The following is a 21,411-nucleotide window of genomic DNA, read 5'->3' as shown; positions in this document are numbered from 1 at the left end:
CATTCTGTTCTGTTCATCTTTGATCTTCTGCTTTAATGCAACGGTTCAACTTTTCCTATATATCTGTCTATTCTTAATATAGTAGACTTTGGATTTTCTTCTCCAAGAAAATCCATAAGTTGAAGGGTCTAAAAGGGCTAGAGACAGACCAAAAAGGACATGGATTGAAAAGAAATGATTTAAGCACTCATAATTTAATATGACACTAAACAGAACAGAATAGCTAAACAAGATTCATATAGCCAACCCCATATAGTTAGGATTAAGGCTTAGATGATGATGATACCGACTATATTCCAATTCACTGGAGGATTTCTGTTCACCATATTTCAAGCAATAAGAGGTTCCTGGTCCTCTCTATTTTGTTCGCCATCAATATCTTATAGCATATTGGTTGCTGAAAAGGTGCCAGTTAAAAAAAATTCCCCAATAAACAATAAGAAAATTTTCTTATCAGATAAGTGTACATTGGACTGATCAATCTAGCCTTGTGTAAACAAAAAGAAGTTTAAAATGATTTAACTAGAGGATTTCTGTTTGTTTCCCCAGGGTCAACAGGAAGTTCCTTATGATCCTCTATATTCTGTACACCACTACTAAGTTATAGTATACTGGTTGCTGGAAAGATGACAGTTGAAGTTTTTCCCCAATAAACAATGAAGAGAATTTTCTTTTCTCAGAAAAGCATTTATTGATGGACTAATCATTCTAGCTTTGTGTTTTAAACAAAGAGGTTAAAATTTTCTTATACTAAATGAAAAGGCATCTTCCATATATCAATCAAGAAGGAAGTAAAGGTATATATGATATTGTGTTGTGTTTATGTACCATCAAACACACCTAATGAGTTGATTCTTTTGTCATGCCAGGGACACAATGGCTTCACAGCAGGGTTGACATCAATGGGTATGAAGAATATAGTGGTGTAGAATACCGGTCTGCTGGATGTTCTGAGGAATACACTGTCATTCAGTGAGTGCTGAACACATCGTCTATGCTTTTATTTTTTATGAGAAAATAGAGGTACATAAACATAAATACCCTTAATACTATACCTGCATGTATATTACCAATAATAAATACTACTAAATACACCTGTCAATACATTTCAAATTGCTACACAACTGAATCACTAAATCTGAATTTGCTAACCATTTGTTTTTTAAATAATCTCCCTACTGTAATTTGATTAATAAATTATAATGAATGAATTTTCTGTAACCATTGCGTCTGATTAACAATTTATGCATACTAGCTGCATGCATCGGCTTTATCTTTCTTAAGAAGCCACTATGCAATAAATCGAGCCACTATTTTCTCAGAACTTCTCCACTAAAGGGAAATGTGAGAAGTGGTAGAATTTTATTTGCCTGTTTGTTTATGTTTCTGATTTTTACTCTTGCTAATCCTGTGGAATCTTCTATTGTTGCAGGCGGAATCTTGAACATGCAGGAGAAGAGGAATCCCTTATCTTAGAAGGAGATGTTGGTGGTGGTTTAGTTCTTGAACGTCATATATCTATTCCAAAAGATATACCTATGGTTCTTCGAATTGACTCTGGAATTGTGGCCCGAAAAGTTGGTGCTGGTTCTGGTGGATTTTCAAGGTCTTTCTCATCTAATTTTGTTGGAAATCACTTCTGAGACTGTAATTGATTACTCAAAATGAAATGATTTTACTTCTTGAAGAAACTTTTGTGGCCCGAAAAGCATGGCTTAGTTAAAACAAGCTATATGGTCTTTGAATGCAGTGAACAAATCTTTTGATGACTAAAATTCTCTATGTTGGCCTGACCTATTTGCAAGATCTTCTGGTTAGCTTCTCCATTGAGTTGGGATGAAAATGAATCAATTCTTTGTTAGAATCTAGTTCACCTGGGCATGTGTTGAATATTTTGTTTTTCTCAGTAAGGTAATTTAGTTAAGTGAAACATATTCAAGATAGCCATTTCTTGTTACCAGCTAGTAATGCAATGGAGGTTCTTGAAGAATCCAATCCCATACCATTCCAGAGTGTAGTCATCTACAGAAGAAAGAGTCCAGGCAGTAGATGATTTGCACATTTGACATTGGTCCAACAGAAAGATGTTTCTGGTTCTAGTTTCTGCATCTAATTTATAGTGCATCATGCATGTTACTTGTTCTTTTTCTAGAAATTGGGAATGTGTCTTTGACATTTTGTTTTCTCTTTAGAGTAATAAAGTTTTAACAAGGGTTGAAAGTGAATGGAGAAGGTAGGGATCAAAAAATTTTATGACCAAGCCTTGTTTGTAACCCTAATTTTTGACATTTATCCTGATTATGAATTCAAACCTTGTTTGTCTGACTTTTAGTTGCTTTTCTTTAAGGGCATGATTATGCTCAGAGCTGCTGAGAAAGCTAGAGTATCATTATCTTCATCTTCCAAGCTTTACCCCAACTATATGGAGATGGCTACTACCCAAGTCCTTTTCGGTCTACCCCTAGTCCTTCTAGCCCCTTCAACTTGAAATGGTTTACTTCTTATGGGTGTTGTTCATGGTCTTCCATGCATGTGGCCAAACCATCTAAGTCCACTTTCTCTCATTTTATTCCAATGTTCCTACAAATGACTATAGGAGTAGCCCCAGTAGCCAAACCATGCTTATCCTTGTTTTTCATTCTGATAGAAGATTACTGATCAGAAAAATATAAATTTTTCATATTGTAGGTTGGTTTGCTTGCGAGTACATCCAATGTTCACTCTCCTACACCCTACGGAAGTTTTTGTTTCTTTTGTCTCCATTGATGGGTCCAAGCATGAGGTGTGGCCAGAATCTGGTGAGACACTTCTTGAAGGGAACGATCGGCCTAATGGTAATCCTTTTTTTAATCTTATGTTCTGTATGATCTTCCATTGTTATAACAAATTGATATTTTTGCAGATGGGTAGTTCAAACTTCAAACCAAGGTTCAAAGTATCGGTCCATATCGGCCGATACGTATCGTTTCGAGACCCCACCGATACACCCCTATAGTGGCTGTATCGGGGGTCTGACCGGTTCAGGGGATGGAGGAGACCTAAACCAGCCCCTCTGAACCGGTTTCAGAAAAAAAAATAAAAAAAACTAAAAAAGAAAATAATATTGATTCGCCCGATATGCCCATACCGGCGTATCGGGCGTATCAATATTTTGAACCTTGCTTCAAACAGGCTTTATGAGGGTTTGCCCAAGAGACTCAAATACTGGTCCAAAGATCATTACAAGCCAGGATATATACATTTTCCTGGATGTCAAGGGTTATGCTCATCTAATCGGGATTGTATACCTAATAGGATGATTAGCATTGTTCTGATGGTCAAGCTTCTATTTGTCATGTTTTTAATTTTTTTTTTTTTTCTCATGCTATAGAATAATCAAGTTTTCCTTGAGGGGGTTGCTAAGAATCAGTTTTGAGAAAGTTTACATTATAATATGAACTTTTTTATCGACCTTGCCGCTTTTTCCCCAACTTTTAACTTTTCCCGTGTTAGTACTAATGTTTGTGATTTTCCATTTGACAGGGGAATGGATGCTGGTGGATAGATGTTTGCGTGTGGGTCTGGTGAACCGGTTTAATGTTAACGAGGTATTCAAATGTCTGATCCACTGGGGCACAGGAACGGTTAATTTGGAGCTGTGGTCTGAAGAGAGACCAGTTTCGAAAGTGACTCCACTTAAAATTTCCCATGAATACGAGGTGATAGAAATCCCATAGCTGATGATTTTGGAGGATCTACTTGGGAATTTTGCAACTCACCCGTAACATTGGTGATTGGTCACTGATGATAAAACGCGGCGCTTTTTCAAGGTGCTGTTAACTGGAACTGATTTTTCGGATGTTTGGTTTTGTTTGACTTTATTTCATTTTCAGTCTTCACAGTTTTGCCCCCCCCCCCCCCCCCCCCTTGTTTTCTCTTCGATTGTGATTAACGAAACCTCCTTGGAGTTTTTGTCATTGCACGAGTTTGTGGGGGTCCCGTGAACGCTGTGCGATTGACTTGCACTTGACCACTATATATATTTGAATTCTATCTATCTATTTAGTTTTTGAGATACAGGAATTTATAAGATACTATCGTTTTTGGTGACTACCCTGAGGCTGAACTTTTTTGCCTCTCGGTCATGGGCCAGTGATCAACAACCATCGGACCATGACAATTAGGATTTGAGGCCAAAAAAGAGTTTTTTTTATTTTTTTTGCAAAAATAGCAGACATCTGAGTGTAAAGCTATGGCTTTTACCACTTTAATGGTTTTTGGTCAATTTTTGGATTTTCAGAAAATCAGGCTTGGAAAAAGGGTTGAGTGATGGTTTGAATGATTTGACCATTTAGGTCGATGGTGGGTTTGAGAGGAAACCAGTAAGTCTCTTATTCTTCAGCCTTTCTCCTCCCTCTACCTCATTTCTTTAACTTCTCTCTCATCTCCCTCTCTCATTCAAGGGGGGTAATAGACGCAAGTTTTTTGTTTTTGTTTTTTTTGAAAATTTATTATTCAAGAAAAAATAAAAAAAAATATAATTTAAAAATCCTATAAATAAATACAATTATTGAATTAATTTGAAAGTGGTCAACTTGTGATCTGTTGTTTCAGTTGATTGGGTCAACAATTCCACTGCCTTGATCATTGGATCCCTAACCTAATCAACGGATTTTACCAAAAGGCGGGTTGGGAGGTTAACTCGAGCTGGTAAAAATATTCAAATAAGGAAAAGTTATTAATTTTAATAATTTATTTGTGTCTTTTGATGTGCTAAATTCTAATTGATATGGTATTAATAAGAAAAGTTGATAAAGATGGCTTGGAAATTTATCAAAGCACATGCCATTAAACAAATTGCGGCAAGAATAAAGGGGTGTCAATGGACTGGTTTTGGGCAGGATCCCGTCCAAATCAAAATCAATTTGGACAAACTGGATGGGACAATAAGAGGCATGAATTGGGCCAGTCCAGACTTGATGATCTGAAGTATTTATTGGATTTGTATCCGGTTCATTGATACAAGATAAGAATAAGTGTTAATGGACCAGGTTTGGGTTGAAATCAATCTAAATTAAATTCAATTTGAACAGATTGGATGATCCAGATATTGAATTGGATCATTCCAAAATGATTCAAGTATTCATTAAATTGGTTTGTATCTGGTCCATCTGTAATAGATTCATTTGGACCGGATTGAATTGGATTGGACCAAATCCGATCCAATTGACGCCCCTAATAATATAGCTTAATGAGGCACAAATATGGTTTGCAATAGTTGAGCATGACTTGTAACCGTTTATACCATCTGAGATTCTGGAGTGTCCATACATACAGGACCGTCAAACCTTGGCTGCATGGGATGTATTAAATTGTTGGTCACTACTCCGTCAACCTACGCCAAACTGGGTTGAACCCGATTTGATGCGTATAATAGGGTCTAGGACTAGATATACAGTTAGGGGTGAGAAAAAAAATCGAAAAATCGGTTAACTGAATCGATCGGTTCGGTTTTGGTTTGGTGTTTTTAAAAAATTGAAGGTACCGGTTTGGTTTTGGTTAACCAATATAGAAAATCGGCGGTTAATCAAACCGATCGGTATACATATATTTCTATATATTATATATAATATATTTTTTATATATTATAAATTAATAAATATGCATTATATATATAAATATATATATATATATATATGTTTAAAATATATGATATATTATTTATTATTTAAAATGTAATGTTTTATATATATTTATATTTTTTATTATATATTTTAATATATTTTTATAATATATCTTGTAAAAATTAAAAAAATTGAAAAACTGACGAACCGAACCGACGGTTAATCAAACTGGTCAATCGGTTAACCGACTGGCTTCGGTTGGTTTCAGTTACCGGTTTTCCAAAAACTGGTAGTACCGGTTTGGTTCAAAAAAAAGCCCCACGGTTCGATTCACTGAACAATGAGCACCCCTATATATAATACATGGATCCATACCGAACTAACCAGCTGAAACACAAATATGCAACTCTACATCCTATGCCCTCAATCCAAGACAACCCCTTGAATGGAAATCGCATCATCTGCAACCACGAATATGAAATTCCCATGTCAGTCTTATTTTTTTTCTTAGGTCATTTACTAAAACACCCCTCTAGTTTTATAAATTTATTAAAAAACCTACCTTATAAGTTTATGTTTTATTAAAACATTCCCTATAATTTGCAATCAATTTACTTAATCGACCTTCCATTGAATGAAAGTGAAAAATCATAGTTTTAATACTAGCATCCATTCAAATAAATTTAAACAAAAGACACTAAAAACAAAAATGATAATTTTGCCCCTAATAAAACACAGAAAACCACTTTATTTTTCTCTATGGTCAATTTTATTTCCTACAAAAAAAAGTGTTAGGGGTACTATTGGAATAAACAACCATGGATCCATACTCTTGAAGTTGAACATTTTGGATGTGTTTGATTGCAGTGCAATTTTATTTGCACTAATACAAATGCATGGGAGTGCAAATGAAAAAAAATGCAAATTCTTGTTTGATTTTTTTAGGTTTTACTTTATTTTACTTCATGTCTTAATTAAATTCAACTGTACTGTAATAAAAAAAATAAACTAAAATTTAAAACACAAATAGATCAGAATTTACACTCAAATCATTTGCACTGCCATAGTTTTACAACACTGCAAACTTATTTGCATTGCAACCAAATACAGCCTTTGCCCTCAGTTTAGGGGTGCTTTTGGAATAAAAAACCATGGACCCATGCCATTAAACATTTTCCACTTAGTTTACGTGATCATGTTACTTTTTTCATATGACAAAACAAATAGTTCTTAATGAAAGGTTGATTAAATAACTAGGTTGTAAAGTATAAGCTATAAGGGGTGTTTTAATAAAACATAAACTATAGGCTAGGTTTAAGTAAATCTATAAAACTATATGGGTGTTTTAGTAAATGGCCTTTTTTTTAAAAAAACCCAACTTATTGGAACTTGAACTCCAACAAAAATTTGATTTTTGTCCCCCTCCCATTCCTCTTCCTCCCTATGAATTGTTAAAATTCCATTCTAATGTTCCCATGTCTGTTTCAACCAACTACCGTGGGCACTCACCGGACACGGACATGTTTACATGTCTGTTTCACTTACAAATATTAGGGCTGTAGTCGTATTTAATTTGGATCCAATTTGATTATTAAAAATTTGCATCTTAATCTAATCCGAAATTCAATTGAATTTTATATTCGAATTTGAATCTTAATGGACTTGAATCAGATTCAAATTCAATTGGATTCTGCTTTAATTTTTTTTTAAATATAAAAAATATTTAATTACTTTTCAACTTTTATATATTATAAATTAATATAAATATAACATATTGAATTTATTATATATATAAATTCATATAAAATATAATGTATATACATTATATATTTTTTTATAATTATAAATATAATTATATAAAACTTATATATTGAATTAATAAATATTATAATATAATTGGATTCGGATTTTAATCGGATCAGATGAGTCAAATCCGAACCCATTGCAATTATTAATCGGATGTAGATTGTAACATCCAAATCTGATCCAATTATCATTGATAGGTCTACTAGAACCGAAGAATGTGGGGAAAAATCTTTACAAATATTTTCCTTCTTGTGCCCATAGGGTCCAGGGTCCCTCTACCCAATTACTTCTAAATTGGCTTTTGAACAATCAATATCATTTTCTATTGCTTTTTTTTTATTTTCTTCTTCCCAAAAAATATATTTTCTTTTTCTTTTTATTTATCTTTGTTTATTTAATTAATTGTTTTCCTGATTATAATTGTGTATGTTAAAAGCTAATATGCGGAAATCATTGTATACTTTGACATATGAGTGAATTATGATCACACAACACCCCCTCCCCTATTGGTAGAGGTGTAAATCGGGCCGGACCATGCCAGGCCCGACACGGAGGTCCATGCCATGCTAGGCCGGGGGTTCGAGGCTTGTGGGCATGCCGTGCTGCTCGCAGCCAACGTGCCGGAATGAAGCACGGGCCGCAACGGCTAGTTTCAATTTTTTGGGGTTTTTTTATAGAAATACCCCCCAACAGCTATAAACAACCATATTAGGGGGTATTTGTGTGTTTTGCTTATGAGGGTTGAAAAATGACATAAATGCCCCCCAACAGTTATATAACAGCTAGTTTAGGGGGGCATTTTGGGTAAAGTTAAAAGTAACTTTACAATGACCAAAATACCCCTCCCAACAACTAAATAATAGATAGTTTTTTGGGTATTTTGGGCAATTGAATATGTTCAATTCCTATAAATAGCCTTATCCTCCACCATTCTCATCACACCAATTCAACAATTCTCTTAATCTCTTCTCTCTCTTTCTCTCTCTCTCTCATACTCATACATTCTCAATTATTTGCAATCTGAGAAATTCTGATTAGTTGATTGTTTGATTCTGCATTCTCCAATTCTCAAGTCTCAACTTTACCGAAGTTTCGACTTTCAACAAGAAGAAGGCTTGCTCAACCAGCTCAAGTATCTCAATTCGGGAGGCTTGGACATTGAAAGGCTTCAACCATTGAAACCAAGTTGGGATTTTGAACGACAATCCGGGTAAGTCAAATTAGATTAATTTTTATCTTTTTAGAATTAAAAAAAAATGGCTGGCTCTTCTGAAAACCGATTCCCCAACATGTTCACCATGGGTTACATTTAATCGCATTACAATAGTGTTAGCACTGATGCGATTGATGTCGATGGAAGTGGAACTTTCACCCCTGGTAGTAGTGATACTAGGGGAAAAATGAGGGCTTCTAAGCTGAGTAGCTTGGTTTGGAAAGTTTTCAAAGTAGAGGATATTAATGGGAAGGGAAAAAGGGTCATTTGCCAAAAATGTAGGAAAGACTTTAATTATTGTAGCAAGGGTGGTACTGGTCATTTGAGTAGACATCTGCTCATACATGAGTAAGAAGTAGATGAAGGGAGAGAAACAATCCAAACACAGATTGAGAAGGGGACTAGTTTTGGTACTTTTAAATATTCACAAAAAAAAAATGAAACAAGAACTTGCTAAATATATTGTACATGCAGAACAACCATTTATATTAGCTGGAGATTCAAAGCTAGAAAAATGGTTGCATAGTTATGTAAATCCACAATTTAAAAAAGTTTCTAGGAATACTATAAGAACTAATGCTTAAAAATTTTTTTATTCATATAAACAAAATTTAATTTCTTTGTTAGCAAATCTTAATTCTAAAATTGCAATTACTTCGGATGTTTGGACATCCAAATTTAATATTAGTTATATTTGTATTGTCGACCATTTCATTGATGAAAATTGGTTTTTGAATAAAAGAATTTTAAGTTTTACTAGGCTTGAATGGCCACATAGTGGCCCAGCTATTGTTGCAAGTATTTTAAATACTTTGCATGCTTATGGAATAGAAAATAAATTATTTTCTATTAGTTTTGATAATGCCAACAGAAATGACTCTGCAATAAATATTTTAAAATCTCAATTAAGACCATGCTTAAATGGTAAATTATTTCATATTAGATGTGCATGTGACATCTTAAATTTATGTATTCAAGATGCCTTGAATATTATTTCAAATCATATTTCAAAAATTAGAAATTGTATTATATATATATAAAGTTTAGGGGCAAGAAAATAAGAATTTAAATATTTATACCAAAATTATGGTTTAAAATATAAACATTTTATATTAGATGTAAAGCATAGGTGGAATTCTACCTATGCTATGTTAGAAAGTTGTATATCTCATAAACAAATTCTTTCTGATTTTTATAATTCAAAAATGCCTAATGATATGATATTTGAGGAAGACTAGGAAACGTCAGTTTGTATAAGAGATTTTTTAAAACATTTTTATGATGCAACAAATGAATTATCTGGAATTTATTATCCAATTAGTTGTAATTTACCATATCATTTAATGGTAATTAACGATTGTTTTGCTAAATATAGAAATAATCCACAATTTCAATGTAATGTTGAAATTATGGAAAATAAATTTAAAAAATATTAGGAGAACATTTCTCCCCTTTATTGTTTAGCTACAATATTAGACCCTAAGATTAGGAAAGATGGTTTAGATATTTTACTTGAAACATATTGTGAAAATATGAATATTGATATAGGAAATAAAAAAGAAGAAATTAATAATTTATTATTTGAAATGTACAATTTATATGAATCTGAAGTTGTAGGATTCCTACAACTTGCTCATCATCTTCTTCTTCTACTTCTGGCCTTGAGCCCAGTAGTGGAAGAGAAAAACTTTTTTATTTAATAAGTAGAAGGCAGAAATCTGCTAGTTCTACAACAAGTTCATTTACTGAACTTAATTTTTATTTACAAGCAAATTTTTCTAATTTAGGTGAAGTATCAAATAATTTTGATATTTTAGCCTGATGGAGTGAACACTCGAAAAATTATCCGATTTTTGCCGCCATGGCACGTGATCTAATAACCCCTTCGGTGTCTACAGTTCCATCAGAGTCTTGTTTTAGTGCATGTACCAGGGTGCTGGATGACAAAAGAAGCTGCATGAACAATGAGAGACAAGGGAGGGCATGATACAACACCGAACATTTCATCCGAAGCAGATGATGAAAGTCATGAATGATGATTCATCAATTTGATTACTTGTATAGAATTTTTCATTATTTCAAATTATTGTAATTTTTTTAGTTTTATTTAATTTATTTGATATATATTTTTTTTAATTTTAACAATGTAATTTTGTATTTTCAATTTGTAACCATATTGTATTTTTTATATTTTATTAATTTGTTCCATTTTTATATTTCATTCATCTAAGTATGCAATGATCTAATCATTGTATTTGTAATTCACTAATTTGTACCATTCAAATTTAAATGAAATAAAATTCCTATTTTTCTTCCAATTTGTTATTCCATCATTCTTATTTCAATTTGTTTAAGTATTTTTTTCATTTATGTGTTAAAAAACTTAGATTTCTCATTTCTTAATTTTTTAAATAATTCCCAATTCCCAAAGTTCATAGGAAAATTAAATATTTTAGTTTTACAATTTTACTTAGAAAAGAAATCAAAATTTTCAAAAAAACAAAAAAAAAATAGTGCAGCCCGGTTCTACCCAAGCCCAAGGCCCGCCCTATGGCCCAACCCGGCACGGCCTGCATGCCGGCACAGCACGGCACAGGCCCGCCCGGGCATAGGCCATGGGCGGTGCCGAGCCGACCCCCAAAAGTTCCACCGGGGATGATGGCATGGCCTGTGGCGGCCCGCGGGCTGTGCTGTGCCAGCTCGGCACGACCCACTTTACACCTCTACCTATTGGCATGCCTTCTCCTTTATGACATTGGTCCCACTGAATCCACAAAGTTAGAGGCCGAGATTTCTTACACATTGCATGAAAGCGACCGCATACTATAATATATATACAATAAAAATCTAATATATAAAAATAAAGAGAATATAAAAAAAAAATCAATATTATATAAAGTAAATATTTGCCTTGATTTTGTACAAGCTATATAAAAATTAAATCCCAATACCATAGATCATATACTTTACTTGCACTGTTATAAAAAAAAATACTTACTTGCACATGTTAAAAGCAAAATGCTAATATGAGAAATTTCTATGGAAATGAATTGTGACTACGCAACCCATTATGCACCAGGTCCTACCATACCCTACGAAGTTAGGGGCTGAGGTTTCTCAGTCAATCATTATCCATTTATCCTATGGAAATCTGTGATTTTAGACATCCGGCAAGTTCCGATCCCAAAACCATATTTTAGGTATTATGAAAACTCCAAGGTATTCCTTGGACAAGTTGCCAGTATGGCCCCCATGACCACGCTGTTGGTGCTCCGTAACCAGTATGGCAAACCCAGCCACATCATCAACCCTTCCCTCCTAATGGCAGAACGCATCAGCAGTTCGATTAAGTGTGTATTTGGTTCTGTTTATATTTATTGAATAAATGTTTGTTCTTTATTTGCTGGTAGAATCGAAAAATACAACAATTGTAATCGTTTATGACAATTAGACATCACTTCAGCATAACAGTGAATAAACGTCTGACCGTTTATGGAAGTTTCAAAAAATAATTTCTACAAACAGTTGACATGTATATAAACCAAAGTTCACTTTTTACATTTTTAATATATATAAAAGACAAGAGAGAGAAACTGCTGAGATAACGCCTATGTGGCATCATCAATAAACCTTTACTGAATAAAATGTAAATGGTACCAAACACCCTCTAAGAGTTTGACTTCTTCCATCAAGGCAACGCCCATTTAAAAACAGCCTTTAACATTGAGAATCTCTTTATTTATATATACTTTATTTCATGGGGAGGTAATCCGGATGCATAGTTGCAAGAGGCTATTGGGATGATGTGCAATTCAAATCAGCCCCCCACAAGACTACACCCCATAATTTCTCACAATATATCTCTGCGTGTATTAGAAACATCTCCAGAGATAATACCATCATTTCTGATACTATCATAAGGAAATGTTTCCAATACATGGCGAGAATGTATTGTGAGACATTGTGGGGCGCAGTCTTGTGGGGGCTGATTTGATCTCTACAGTGTGTGCCTTACAAACGCCCCACAGCATATCTCAAACATTTCCCGTACTTGTTATTGAGAAATGCTGTACAGTGGGTATCCTGTGGGGCGCAGATGTGATTATGTGAATTCGTAACTCCCACATGCTGTTTGGGTAGCTTTCTGGTCGTAACTCGTAAAAGCTCCACTGGAATGAACCACCACGTTTTGTGACTTAAAATTAAGCAGCTAAAACGGTGTGCCAGTGCCAGTCAAAGTAGTTTCCCTAAAACACAAGGGGAGAGGGGGATTGGATTATTTTCCGCGTACTTTAGAACACTTTTGCTGAGTTGGCAGTAGATGATTGAACAAACTATGTCACCCCTCAGTCTCAAATACACAGAATAAATAAATAATTGCTGGTTGCTGCACTCCCCGTTTTTGGGCACACTCTGTTTTCTTTCGTGAATTACTCCAGGAAAGTGGTCATAAGCTAATTTGGAATACAAAAATACCCTTGTATAACAAAAATATACTTTTATACCACAAGGATATTGTTGTCATTTTACCATAGGTGCAATGTACCCCTCAAACCCATATCCTTAATAAAGAATAAAATAATAAATAGGCGCTGGAACAGTTAGTTTTTACTTCCTATTCGCCCATATAATTTGCCATTTGTTTCACTGAGTTCACCGATTTAAACCCAAAACTGAGGCGGTGAGGCCACCGGCCTACGTGATACGTCCCCTGGGGCCTGGTCTCCATTAAGAGAGAGACGCGCTTCGTTTCCTGGCTCCTGCTTCTCTTTCCTTCACAAACCAACAAGAGCTGACAACAACGCCCATGTATTTCAGATTCAGAGGTAACCCTGTTTTTCTCTCCTCCCATCCATATTTTATATAAATCTCTCTCCATCTCCATTTCCATCAATTTTATCCCATTTCTTTCTCACCATTCTTTCTTCTTTTTTGTGCGATGCCTCTTCTACTTCCTCCTTCCACCATGCCAGGCATCATCCACCACCACACACAGCAACAGGGACATGTTTCCATCCGGCCCGCCGACGTTTCGGACCCTACCGGAAGAGTCGTCCTGCCCGGCAGAGAAAAGAAGGATGACAGGACGCTTGAGTCCAACATGGATGACTTCAACATATTCGGATCTCTGAGAATCGGTCCTATTATCAAAGGCAATATCTCAAACATGTGTGCTTGGTTGAAGTCGCAGATAATCGGAGACAAGGCTGAATTCGAGTCCCCTTTTGGTCGCCGCCGAATCACGTATTCCGATCACACAGCTTCAGGAAGGTTACTCCGGTTTGTCGAGGAGTTTCTCGAGAGGGAGGTTCTTCCATTTTACGGTGAGTCCTCCTTTTGCCTTTACTTCTGATACAGGTTTAGGATATAACATGCCCCTTGATCACCAAATCGGGTACTCCGAATACCCGATTCATAACACTTGCTATAGCCTATAGACTATAGAGTCACAGTGTATATAGATCCATCGCATCCGATTAGGTGGGTCCGGGTCCACATTACAGGCTGTGCCTGGATGTAATGGTACCCGAATAAACACAATCGGTTTGGTCTGACCGGTGGTCCGGTCATGCTGCTAATACTATACGTCTTACTGATCGATTTGTTGTTGTCGACGGGTGTTCGGTCTCTCTCAGGCAACACTCACACCGTAGATAGCTATGTCGGTCTCCACACAAGCGAGCTAGTTCACCAGGCTGCCCAATACATCAAGCATTGCATGGGTGCCGGGCCTCAGGATGCTCTGCTCTTCTGTGGCTCCGGCACCACCGCCGCCGTGAAGCGGTTGCAGGAGGTGATGGGCATCGCCGTGCCGTCGGTCTTGCGCTCGAGGTTCGTAAGCTGTCTAGCAGACTCCGAGAGATGGGTAGTCTTCACGGGACCCTACGAACACCACTCCAACCTGCTCTCCTGGCGCCAGAGCCTGGCCGACGTGGTCGAGATCGGGGTGGACGAGTCCGGCCTTGTAGACATTGCTTCCTTGGTTGATGCACTCAAGTCCCCCCAGTACGCCGGAAGGCCTAAGCTCGGGTCCTTCTCTGCCTGTAGCAACGTCACCGGAATATACGCCGATACTCGGGAACTCGCTCGCGTCTTGCACGAGCATGGCGCATACGCCTGCTTCGACTTCGCTTGCAGGTATGTCACCGTCGATCGACATCCATGATCCACCCAAAACAAATATTCAAATACAGTAGTATTTGTAATACACAGTTCGCAATTGTTTCTAATTGGGCCTAAAATTGCAGTGGGCCTTATGTTGATATTCAAATGAGAACCGGTGAAGTAGATGGGTACGATGCAGTTTTCTTGAGCCCCCACAAGTTCATCGGAGGCCCAGGAAGCCCAGGTATCCTAGTAATGAGCAAGGAGCTGTATCGTCTGAAGGGCTGCCCTCCTTCCACAAGCGGCGGTGGAACTGTACGCTACGTCAATGGTTATGATGACAAGGTGAGTTGGGAGTTGGAACTTGGAAGTTGGGTTCTTCTTGGGCTAAGGCCCATTTGAATGGTGTGGTCCATAAAACGGTTGTACTGATAAATGTGCCTCTCTCTATCTGACATGACAGCACACACTCTACTCTGAGGACTTGGAAGAGAGGGAAGATGCAGGCACACCTGGGATCGTGCAGAAGATACGTGCAGCCCTAGCGTTCCGTGTGAAGGATTACTTCATGGGCTATGGTGGACTTATATGCTGTCAAGAGTCCAAACTAATAGAAAAGGCCTTGAATAGGCTCTTAGAGAGCCCAAATGTACACATCCTGGGTAATATAAGGATCCAACGCCAGCCTATTGTTTCTTTCTTGATCTATCCAAATGTCGCACGTGGGAAACACCTGCATTGCCGCTTCGTCACCAAGCTGCTCAACGATGTGTTTGGGATCCAAGCACGTGGGGGCTGTGCATGTGCTGGGCCCTACGGTCACGTGCTTCTTCATATCAGTAGAGCTCGAGCCGAACTAATCCGGTCCACTGTTGAGAAGGTAATGTTTTCACTTTTCAGTGTTAAGGGGCTTGAGCTCATAGTCCAAATATGGGCCACTAAATGGCCGGCCCGTCGGTGGTTTGATGAATAGAGACGAGTAGACGACTGACGAAAGAGATTTTATTCTGTGCTAAAATATCTTATTTTAATACTGTACAGGGATACGAGGGAGTGAAACCAGGATGGACGAGGGTGAGCTTCAGCTACTACACATCAATGGACGAGATGGAATTTGTGGCTGATGCAGTCGAGTTCGTTGGCAAGTACGGTCACAGATTCCTTCCACTGTATAAGTTTGACTGGCGAACAGGAGATTGGTCTTTTGATAAAACAAACAGGACTTACCAGGACGCCATTAATGGATTATTAACAGAATCGAATACGAATACAAAAGGTGGTTGCACTTGCACAGATAAAGAACGTTACATAGAGTACATGGCTGTTGCCAAACAAGTCGCTAACGCTTTACCAGATTCAAGGGAGGAGCCATATCAACTACCAGACTATATTGATCCTGAGCTGGTTACGTTCATGATCTAGTAGTTGCAAACTTGCAATGCATCTTCCTTATGGGCCTACCCTTAATAAATGTAATTTATTTATGTATAGTCAAATCCAAATGAGAAAAATAAACCCATGCATTATTCTTTTTCATGGTAATGGGCCTCCAATCAGCACATCAATTAGTTATCATTTCGTAATTGGCATACAAGGCCCACTTATGGGATGGGCCACAGTTCTTAGACCCATTTATATAATATATAGATGAATACTCAAATTAGTGAATTACAACCAACCACAGAGGGATATAGATAGATAGATGGACGGACGGATGGAGAGAGAGAGAGAGAGAGAGAGAGAGAGAGAGAACTTATAAGGCCTATCACTATTTTATGATAAAGATGAAAGATTTGGCTATAGTAATTCATTTTCCTTCAAAACAAATTTATCCTTTTAGTATTTTAAGACCTGATAATATTATATAAGAGTTCTCTTTCAACGATTGTTTTACAGTGTTAAATTAATTACAAGATAAAAGACGTGAAACAAATGATGATATAACCAATATTTATATTAAAATAAATAGAAAATGAAAAAAAAAACAAAAACATTTCCCGGATAGCCTTGCTCTGATTTTATAGTGTTCAAAAACTTGGAGCAAATTGGACAGTTATATTAGTGACCCAACGACCTTTTCTGAGTCCTAGTTAACATTGTTTCAAAAACTGTGGTCCAATGAGTATTTCAATTTATTACTAGTCCATATCTTACAAACATTGTTTCAAAAATTGTAGTGGTATCCAATGTTATCATGAAACCAAGATGAAAGATAAAAATTCAAAACATGGATGAAAAGACTTTCAAACATGAATAATCCACGTAAGCCCAACTAACTAAACCCACATAAGTCCCCATTCATTATGTACTTGGACTAATACACCAAAAGCCTTGAGGCTGTTGAAATATTTCAAGTTAAGCCATTTAACCTTTAGGGGGCGTTCTTTTTTCAGATTTTGAGGGGGGAATGTTGGTCAATGAGATTTTAGTTCTCATTGACCAAGAATCCCATGTTCTTTTTTCAAATTTATATGGGGACCAGGGAAAGTTTATTTTACTATGTATCACTTACTTGATACCCATCTCCTAGGTGGGTAAATAACTTACCTAGGGGGAAAGTTGCCAACACTTGAATGGGACAAAAATGTCCTTTTTAATAATGAATTTTTATGACTAAAATGATCATTGCCTTATTTACACGAAAAATAAAAAAAAAAGATGGGTAAATGCACTTACCTAGGTAAGTGTTTCCTAGGAAAAACTTACTCTAGTAATTGAATTTACCTGGGTAAGTAACTTACCGAAAAGTGAATGGGGCCTTATTTACACGAGAAGTAAAAGAAGATGGGTAAATGCACTTATTTATACAAGAAATAAAAGAAAATGGATAAATGCACTTACCCAGGTAAGTGTTTCCTAGGAAAAACTTACTTAGGTAATTGCATTTACCTGGGTAAGTAACTTACCGAAAAGCGAATGGGGCCTTAGGATTATGAATTACCATCACGCTTTTGTAGTCAATGTTTTGATGCTTCTCACTCTGGGCATTCTCCTAGTGGCAAATAGTCCTTTTTTTGATAGTTCTTATTCCAGTTATAGATAACCCTTTCCATGACATCTCTCACACTAGTAGTAGGTAGCCCTTTCCATGAGAGTTCACTCTAATGACGAGTAGTCTTTTCTTCCATAGCTCTTACTCCTATTATTGGCAACTTTTTCTATGACAACTCTCACATTAGCAGCAAGTAGTCCTTTCAATGATAACTCTCATGCTAGTGATAAGTAGCCTTTTTATTCAAGAATTTACTCGTGATTTGTAGCCCTTTTCATTACAATTCTCACTCTAGTGGCAAGTTTCATTTTCCCTCTTTTGATCTCAATTGTTATGTATTTGACCGATACTTCAAAAACTTGAAGACTAGTGGGATGTGTCAAGTTAATCTATTTAACCTTTTAAGATCATAACATACCACCATGCTTTCACAACTAACATCCTAGTAGCTATCAATATGGGCCAAGGTTTTAAAAACTGACGCAAAACTAGAACCATTCTGGCCATCGGTTTTCAGTTTGACCATCTGGTTTGAATGGATGGCCCGTTCCAACTTAAAAAATAAAAATAAAATAAAGCCAAAACTGTTGAATGGGTCAATAGTTTGACCACCTGGATCAGCAGGTCACTAACCAATTCAACAGCTTTTGGCCAAGGACTGGGTTTAGGGTAAAAAAAGAACTGATTGCTTGGATGGCTCCTACGTCGAGTAGTCTAACAGTCCAGTTCAATCGATGGTTTGAAATCACTGATCTGGGCAACTCTCACTTTGGCAACAAATAGCCCTTTCCCTAGCAACTCTAGCTCACTCCAATGGTAGATAACCCTTTCCATGATAGCCACAAGCATTATTTTCAAAATCGGACTGGAAAAACTAGAAACCGGTCACCCCAAAATCGCTTTTTGGCCAAAAACCATTGATTTGGTTAGCGAATTGCTGACCTGAGTGGTCGAACTGTCAACTCAAACAACGGTTTTTAGCTGTTTTTTTACTTTTTAAATTTTTTTTGTCAGAGTGGGCCATGTGTTTAAACCGAATAATCAGACCATTCAACCCGAGAACCAAACCCACAATGGTTCCTTGTCCGGTCCAATTTTAAAAACCTTGGCCATAAGTCCAAGGGTCGAAGCCTACTATTGGAGCACATCGAGCTAAGCCATTTAATCATTGGGACCATAACACAGTCCCAAGTTGTGTTGCGATTGGCCAATACAAATTGATGAGAAATATGTATTGTCACCTCACATATACTTCAACTAGAAAAATGCATGTGCTGGACTACTCATTGATGTTTATAGTTGAAACCAGGGTTCAAAGTATCAACACGTATCGGTTGATACGTATCATTCCGGGACCCCTCCGATACGTCCCTACAGTGGGTGTATCGGAGGTCTGACCGGTTCAGGGGGTAGAGGAGCTCTAAACCGACCCCCCTAAACTGATTGTGAAAAATTAAAAAAAAAACAATAAAAATGAGTATCGATTCGCCTGATACGCCCCTACCGGTGTATCGGGCGTATCGATATTTTGAACCTTGGAAGTTTTCAAGGGTAGAAACAACAATTTGTATTTGCGACCCAATTTCAAGTAGAAACAACATGAACCTTACGAGGTGTTGGACAGTGAATTTTGTAGATGGCAATTTTCCTCATCCCTGATGAGAACCCAACTCCCCCAACCCGATGGGGTCAGGGATGGGGATTGCTTTGGCGGGGCAGGGACGGGTATTAATAGGAATCCCCGATCGGGATCGGGGTCAAGGACGGGGATTGAGGTCCCCACCCCACCCCGATCCCGATTATATATATATTATCTAAAAAAAAATTTGGGGATTTGGGTCCCTACAGGGAACCCATCCCTGTTGGGGATCAGGGACGAAGGACAAATTTTATCCCGGTGGGGATGGGGTTAATTTCAGAATCGGGGGTGGGGATGGGGAATATGATCCTTGCCCCGTTGCCATTCCTAAAAACAACTGGCATGTCAGATTAATACATTTATGCTGATATGTGACTGTTGAACACCCTGTTAATGAGGAGAGGATAGAGGTCACACACATAGACTATTGGAGAAAGGGAGAATCAAGAATGATTTTATTAGAGAGAGTTAGGATAAGATGAGAGGGTTTTATTGTGGTTTTTATATTTTAATTTAAGAAAATAACTAGGTTTGTAAAAAAAGAGGAGAAGGATGTTCAGGTGAACATTGAGTTAAGAGGACTCTTGAGCTCCCTAGCTAATAGAGTAATAGATATAGATTGCCAATGCTTAGGCCTCCCTCCCTCTATACAATATGTGGTCTAAGAACGATTTCTTTCAGAGCTTTTCATCTTTGTGGTCTTCCTTCTCTATGAGCCTGTCACTAATTACAAACATGTTGCATGCATGATGTGGAGAATTACATCTATTGTGTGAGGTTAACCATCTAAAGGGTCAATTTGGTTGTTTAGATAAGTTTAACCATGTCATTAGTCTGTCCAAAAGAGAAGTGGGGAGTTTCCTCCCAAGTTCTGATTAAGAGGTTTTAGAAACTAAGAAGAGAGGACCACAAAGACTAAAATGAAAGTTGACTTCAAGCTTGGCGATCAACCATGGATGGAGGAGTGGTGTAGAGGATCTTTCCTTTTGTAAGTCATCAAAAACTACAAATTGAATGGTTAGTATTTTTTGATGACTTACAAGTTAGTCATCAAAAGAAGGATCACAATCCATTCAATTTATTTAATTCCTTCTGAGACCCACTAAGCTGGAAACTTTCCACTGAAGTTAGTCAAACAACTAGGACGACAATAGAAGGATCACAATCAATTACCGAGTTTTGTCTAAGGATTTTTTTTTTTTAACTTTTGAGGGGAGAAGACATGAGAAGGAATTAAATAAATGCACACTTGGAAATCATCAACTGCACACTCTATGGTTTGTGCTGCAATTTTATTGTTTCAATATATAAGCTAGGCTAGAGAGAAGCATTCCTAGCTTGTTTACTTAACGCCGGAACTCTCTCTGTCAACTTGGATCAAATCAGAGGAGAAAGAGTTGAGAGTGAAAAGGGTGTGTTCTGTCTTGAACCACACGCCCAGAAATATTTAACTTATATATGAGATAATACAATGTTAAGGAAAGGATGGTTATGTCCTTATCTTACAAGAAATAATAAAACAAAAGATATTGTACATAAGTTACAACATAAAAGGGTGGTCTCAAGGGCCAAAAAAGGAAAGAAGATATAAGAGACATAGATCAATCTCTACACCCCCATCAGTTTGACAACTAGAAACCGGTGGCGAGCACGGGTCATAGCCTTCGTGAATATGTCAGCAAGCTGTAGGGCAGAAGACATGTGTGGCAGAGATATGTGTCCAGTAGAAAACCGGTCTCTAATGAAGTGGTAGTCAACATCTATATGTTTGGTGCGCTCATGGAAGATTGAGTTGGATGTAATCTTGATAGCACTCACATTATCAGCATAAATAGGAATTAGGGATGACAAGGAGATAACAAGATCATTAAGAAGGGCTCTCAGCCATATAATCTCACCGCAGACAGATGACATAGCCCTATACTCAGCCTTAGTAGATGATTTGGAAATAGTTGGTTGCTTCTTGCACTTCCAGGATATAAGAGAGTAGCCAAGAAAGGCATCCAACCAGTAGTGGAGCATCTAGTGTCTAGGCATCCTGCCCAATCAGCAT

The 21,411-nt window shown here is 37.1% G+C and overlaps 3 protein-coding genes across 7 annotated transcripts in view; 2 read left to right on the top strand and 1 right to left on the bottom strand.

The window, feature by feature from the left end:
• Positions 1 to 4,056, top strand: part of HGL1 (heteroglycan glucosidase 1) — a 63,926-nt gene extending 59,870 nt beyond the window's left edge. For all 4 annotated transcript variants that reach the window (XM_010257420.3, XM_088895335.1, XM_010257421.2 and 1 more), the window contains 4 exons: positions 870 to 972; positions 1,433 to 1,606; positions 2,689 to 2,834; positions 3,523 to 4,056. In XM_010257420.3, coding sequence (XP_010255722.1) covers positions 870 to 972; positions 1,433 to 1,606; positions 2,689 to 2,834; positions 3,523 to 3,716 — 617 coding nt within the window. In that variant the 3' untranslated portion in view covers positions 3,717 to 4,056. The remainder of the gene's footprint in view (positions 1 to 869; positions 973 to 1,432; positions 1,607 to 2,688; positions 2,835 to 3,522) is intronic.
• A 9,221-nt stretch (positions 4,057 to 13,277) lies between these two features.
• On the top strand, positions 13,278 to 16,269 carry LOC104596336 (uncharacterized). 2 transcript variants are annotated; one of them, XM_010257423.3, is made up of 6 exons: positions 13,278 to 13,448; positions 13,596 to 13,946; positions 14,259 to 14,760; positions 14,871 to 15,072; positions 15,191 to 15,607; positions 15,769 to 16,269. In XM_010257423.3, exons 1-6 carry the CDS (start codon positions 13,430 to 13,432, stop codon positions 16,147 to 16,149), a joined length of 1,872 nt encoding a protein of 623 aa, XP_010255725.1. In that variant the 5' UTR covers positions 13,278 to 13,429; the 3' UTR covers positions 16,150 to 16,269. The 2 variants fall into 2 exon arrangements, with proteins under 2 accessions (XP_010255725.1, XP_010255724.1); XM_010257422.3 differs by lacking the exon at positions 13,278 to 13,448 and having other exon boundaries at positions 13,481 to 13,946.
• A 4,954-nt stretch (positions 16,270 to 21,223) lies between these two features.
• The window catches only part of LOC104596337 (uncharacterized), a 35,128-nt gene continuing 34,940 nt past the window's right edge, over positions 21,224 to 21,411 (bottom strand). Inside the window, exon 5 of the mRNA XM_088895332.1 lies at positions 21,224 to 21,411. Coding sequence (XP_088751458.1) covers positions 21,239 to 21,411 — 173 coding nt within the window. The 3' untranslated portion in view covers positions 21,224 to 21,238.

This window comes from Nelumbo nucifera, chromosome 1, assembly GCF_055504915.1.
Source record: "Nelumbo nucifera cultivar China Antique chromosome 1, China Antique-T2T, whole genome shotgun sequence".
Classification (NCBI taxonomy): Eukaryota; Viridiplantae; Streptophyta; class Magnoliopsida; order Proteales; family Nelumbonaceae; genus Nelumbo; species Nelumbo nucifera.
The sequence above is the reverse complement of the archived record's forward strand: the minus strand, read 5'-3'. Positions and strand labels throughout refer to the sequence as shown.

Coding starts and splice junctions, on each gene's coding strand:
- LOC104596336 (XM_010257422.3), top strand. CDS start 13,562: ATGCCTCTTCTACTTCCTCCTTCCACCATGCCAGGCATCATCCACCAC. Junction 13,947..14,258: donor GGAGGTTCTTCCATTTTACG/GTGAGTCCTCCT, acceptor GGTCTCTCTCAG/GCAACACTCACACCGTAGAT. Junction 14,761..14,870: donor TGCTTCGACTTCGCTTGCAG/GTATGTCACCGT, acceptor CTAAAATTGCAG/TGGGCCTTATGTTGATATTC.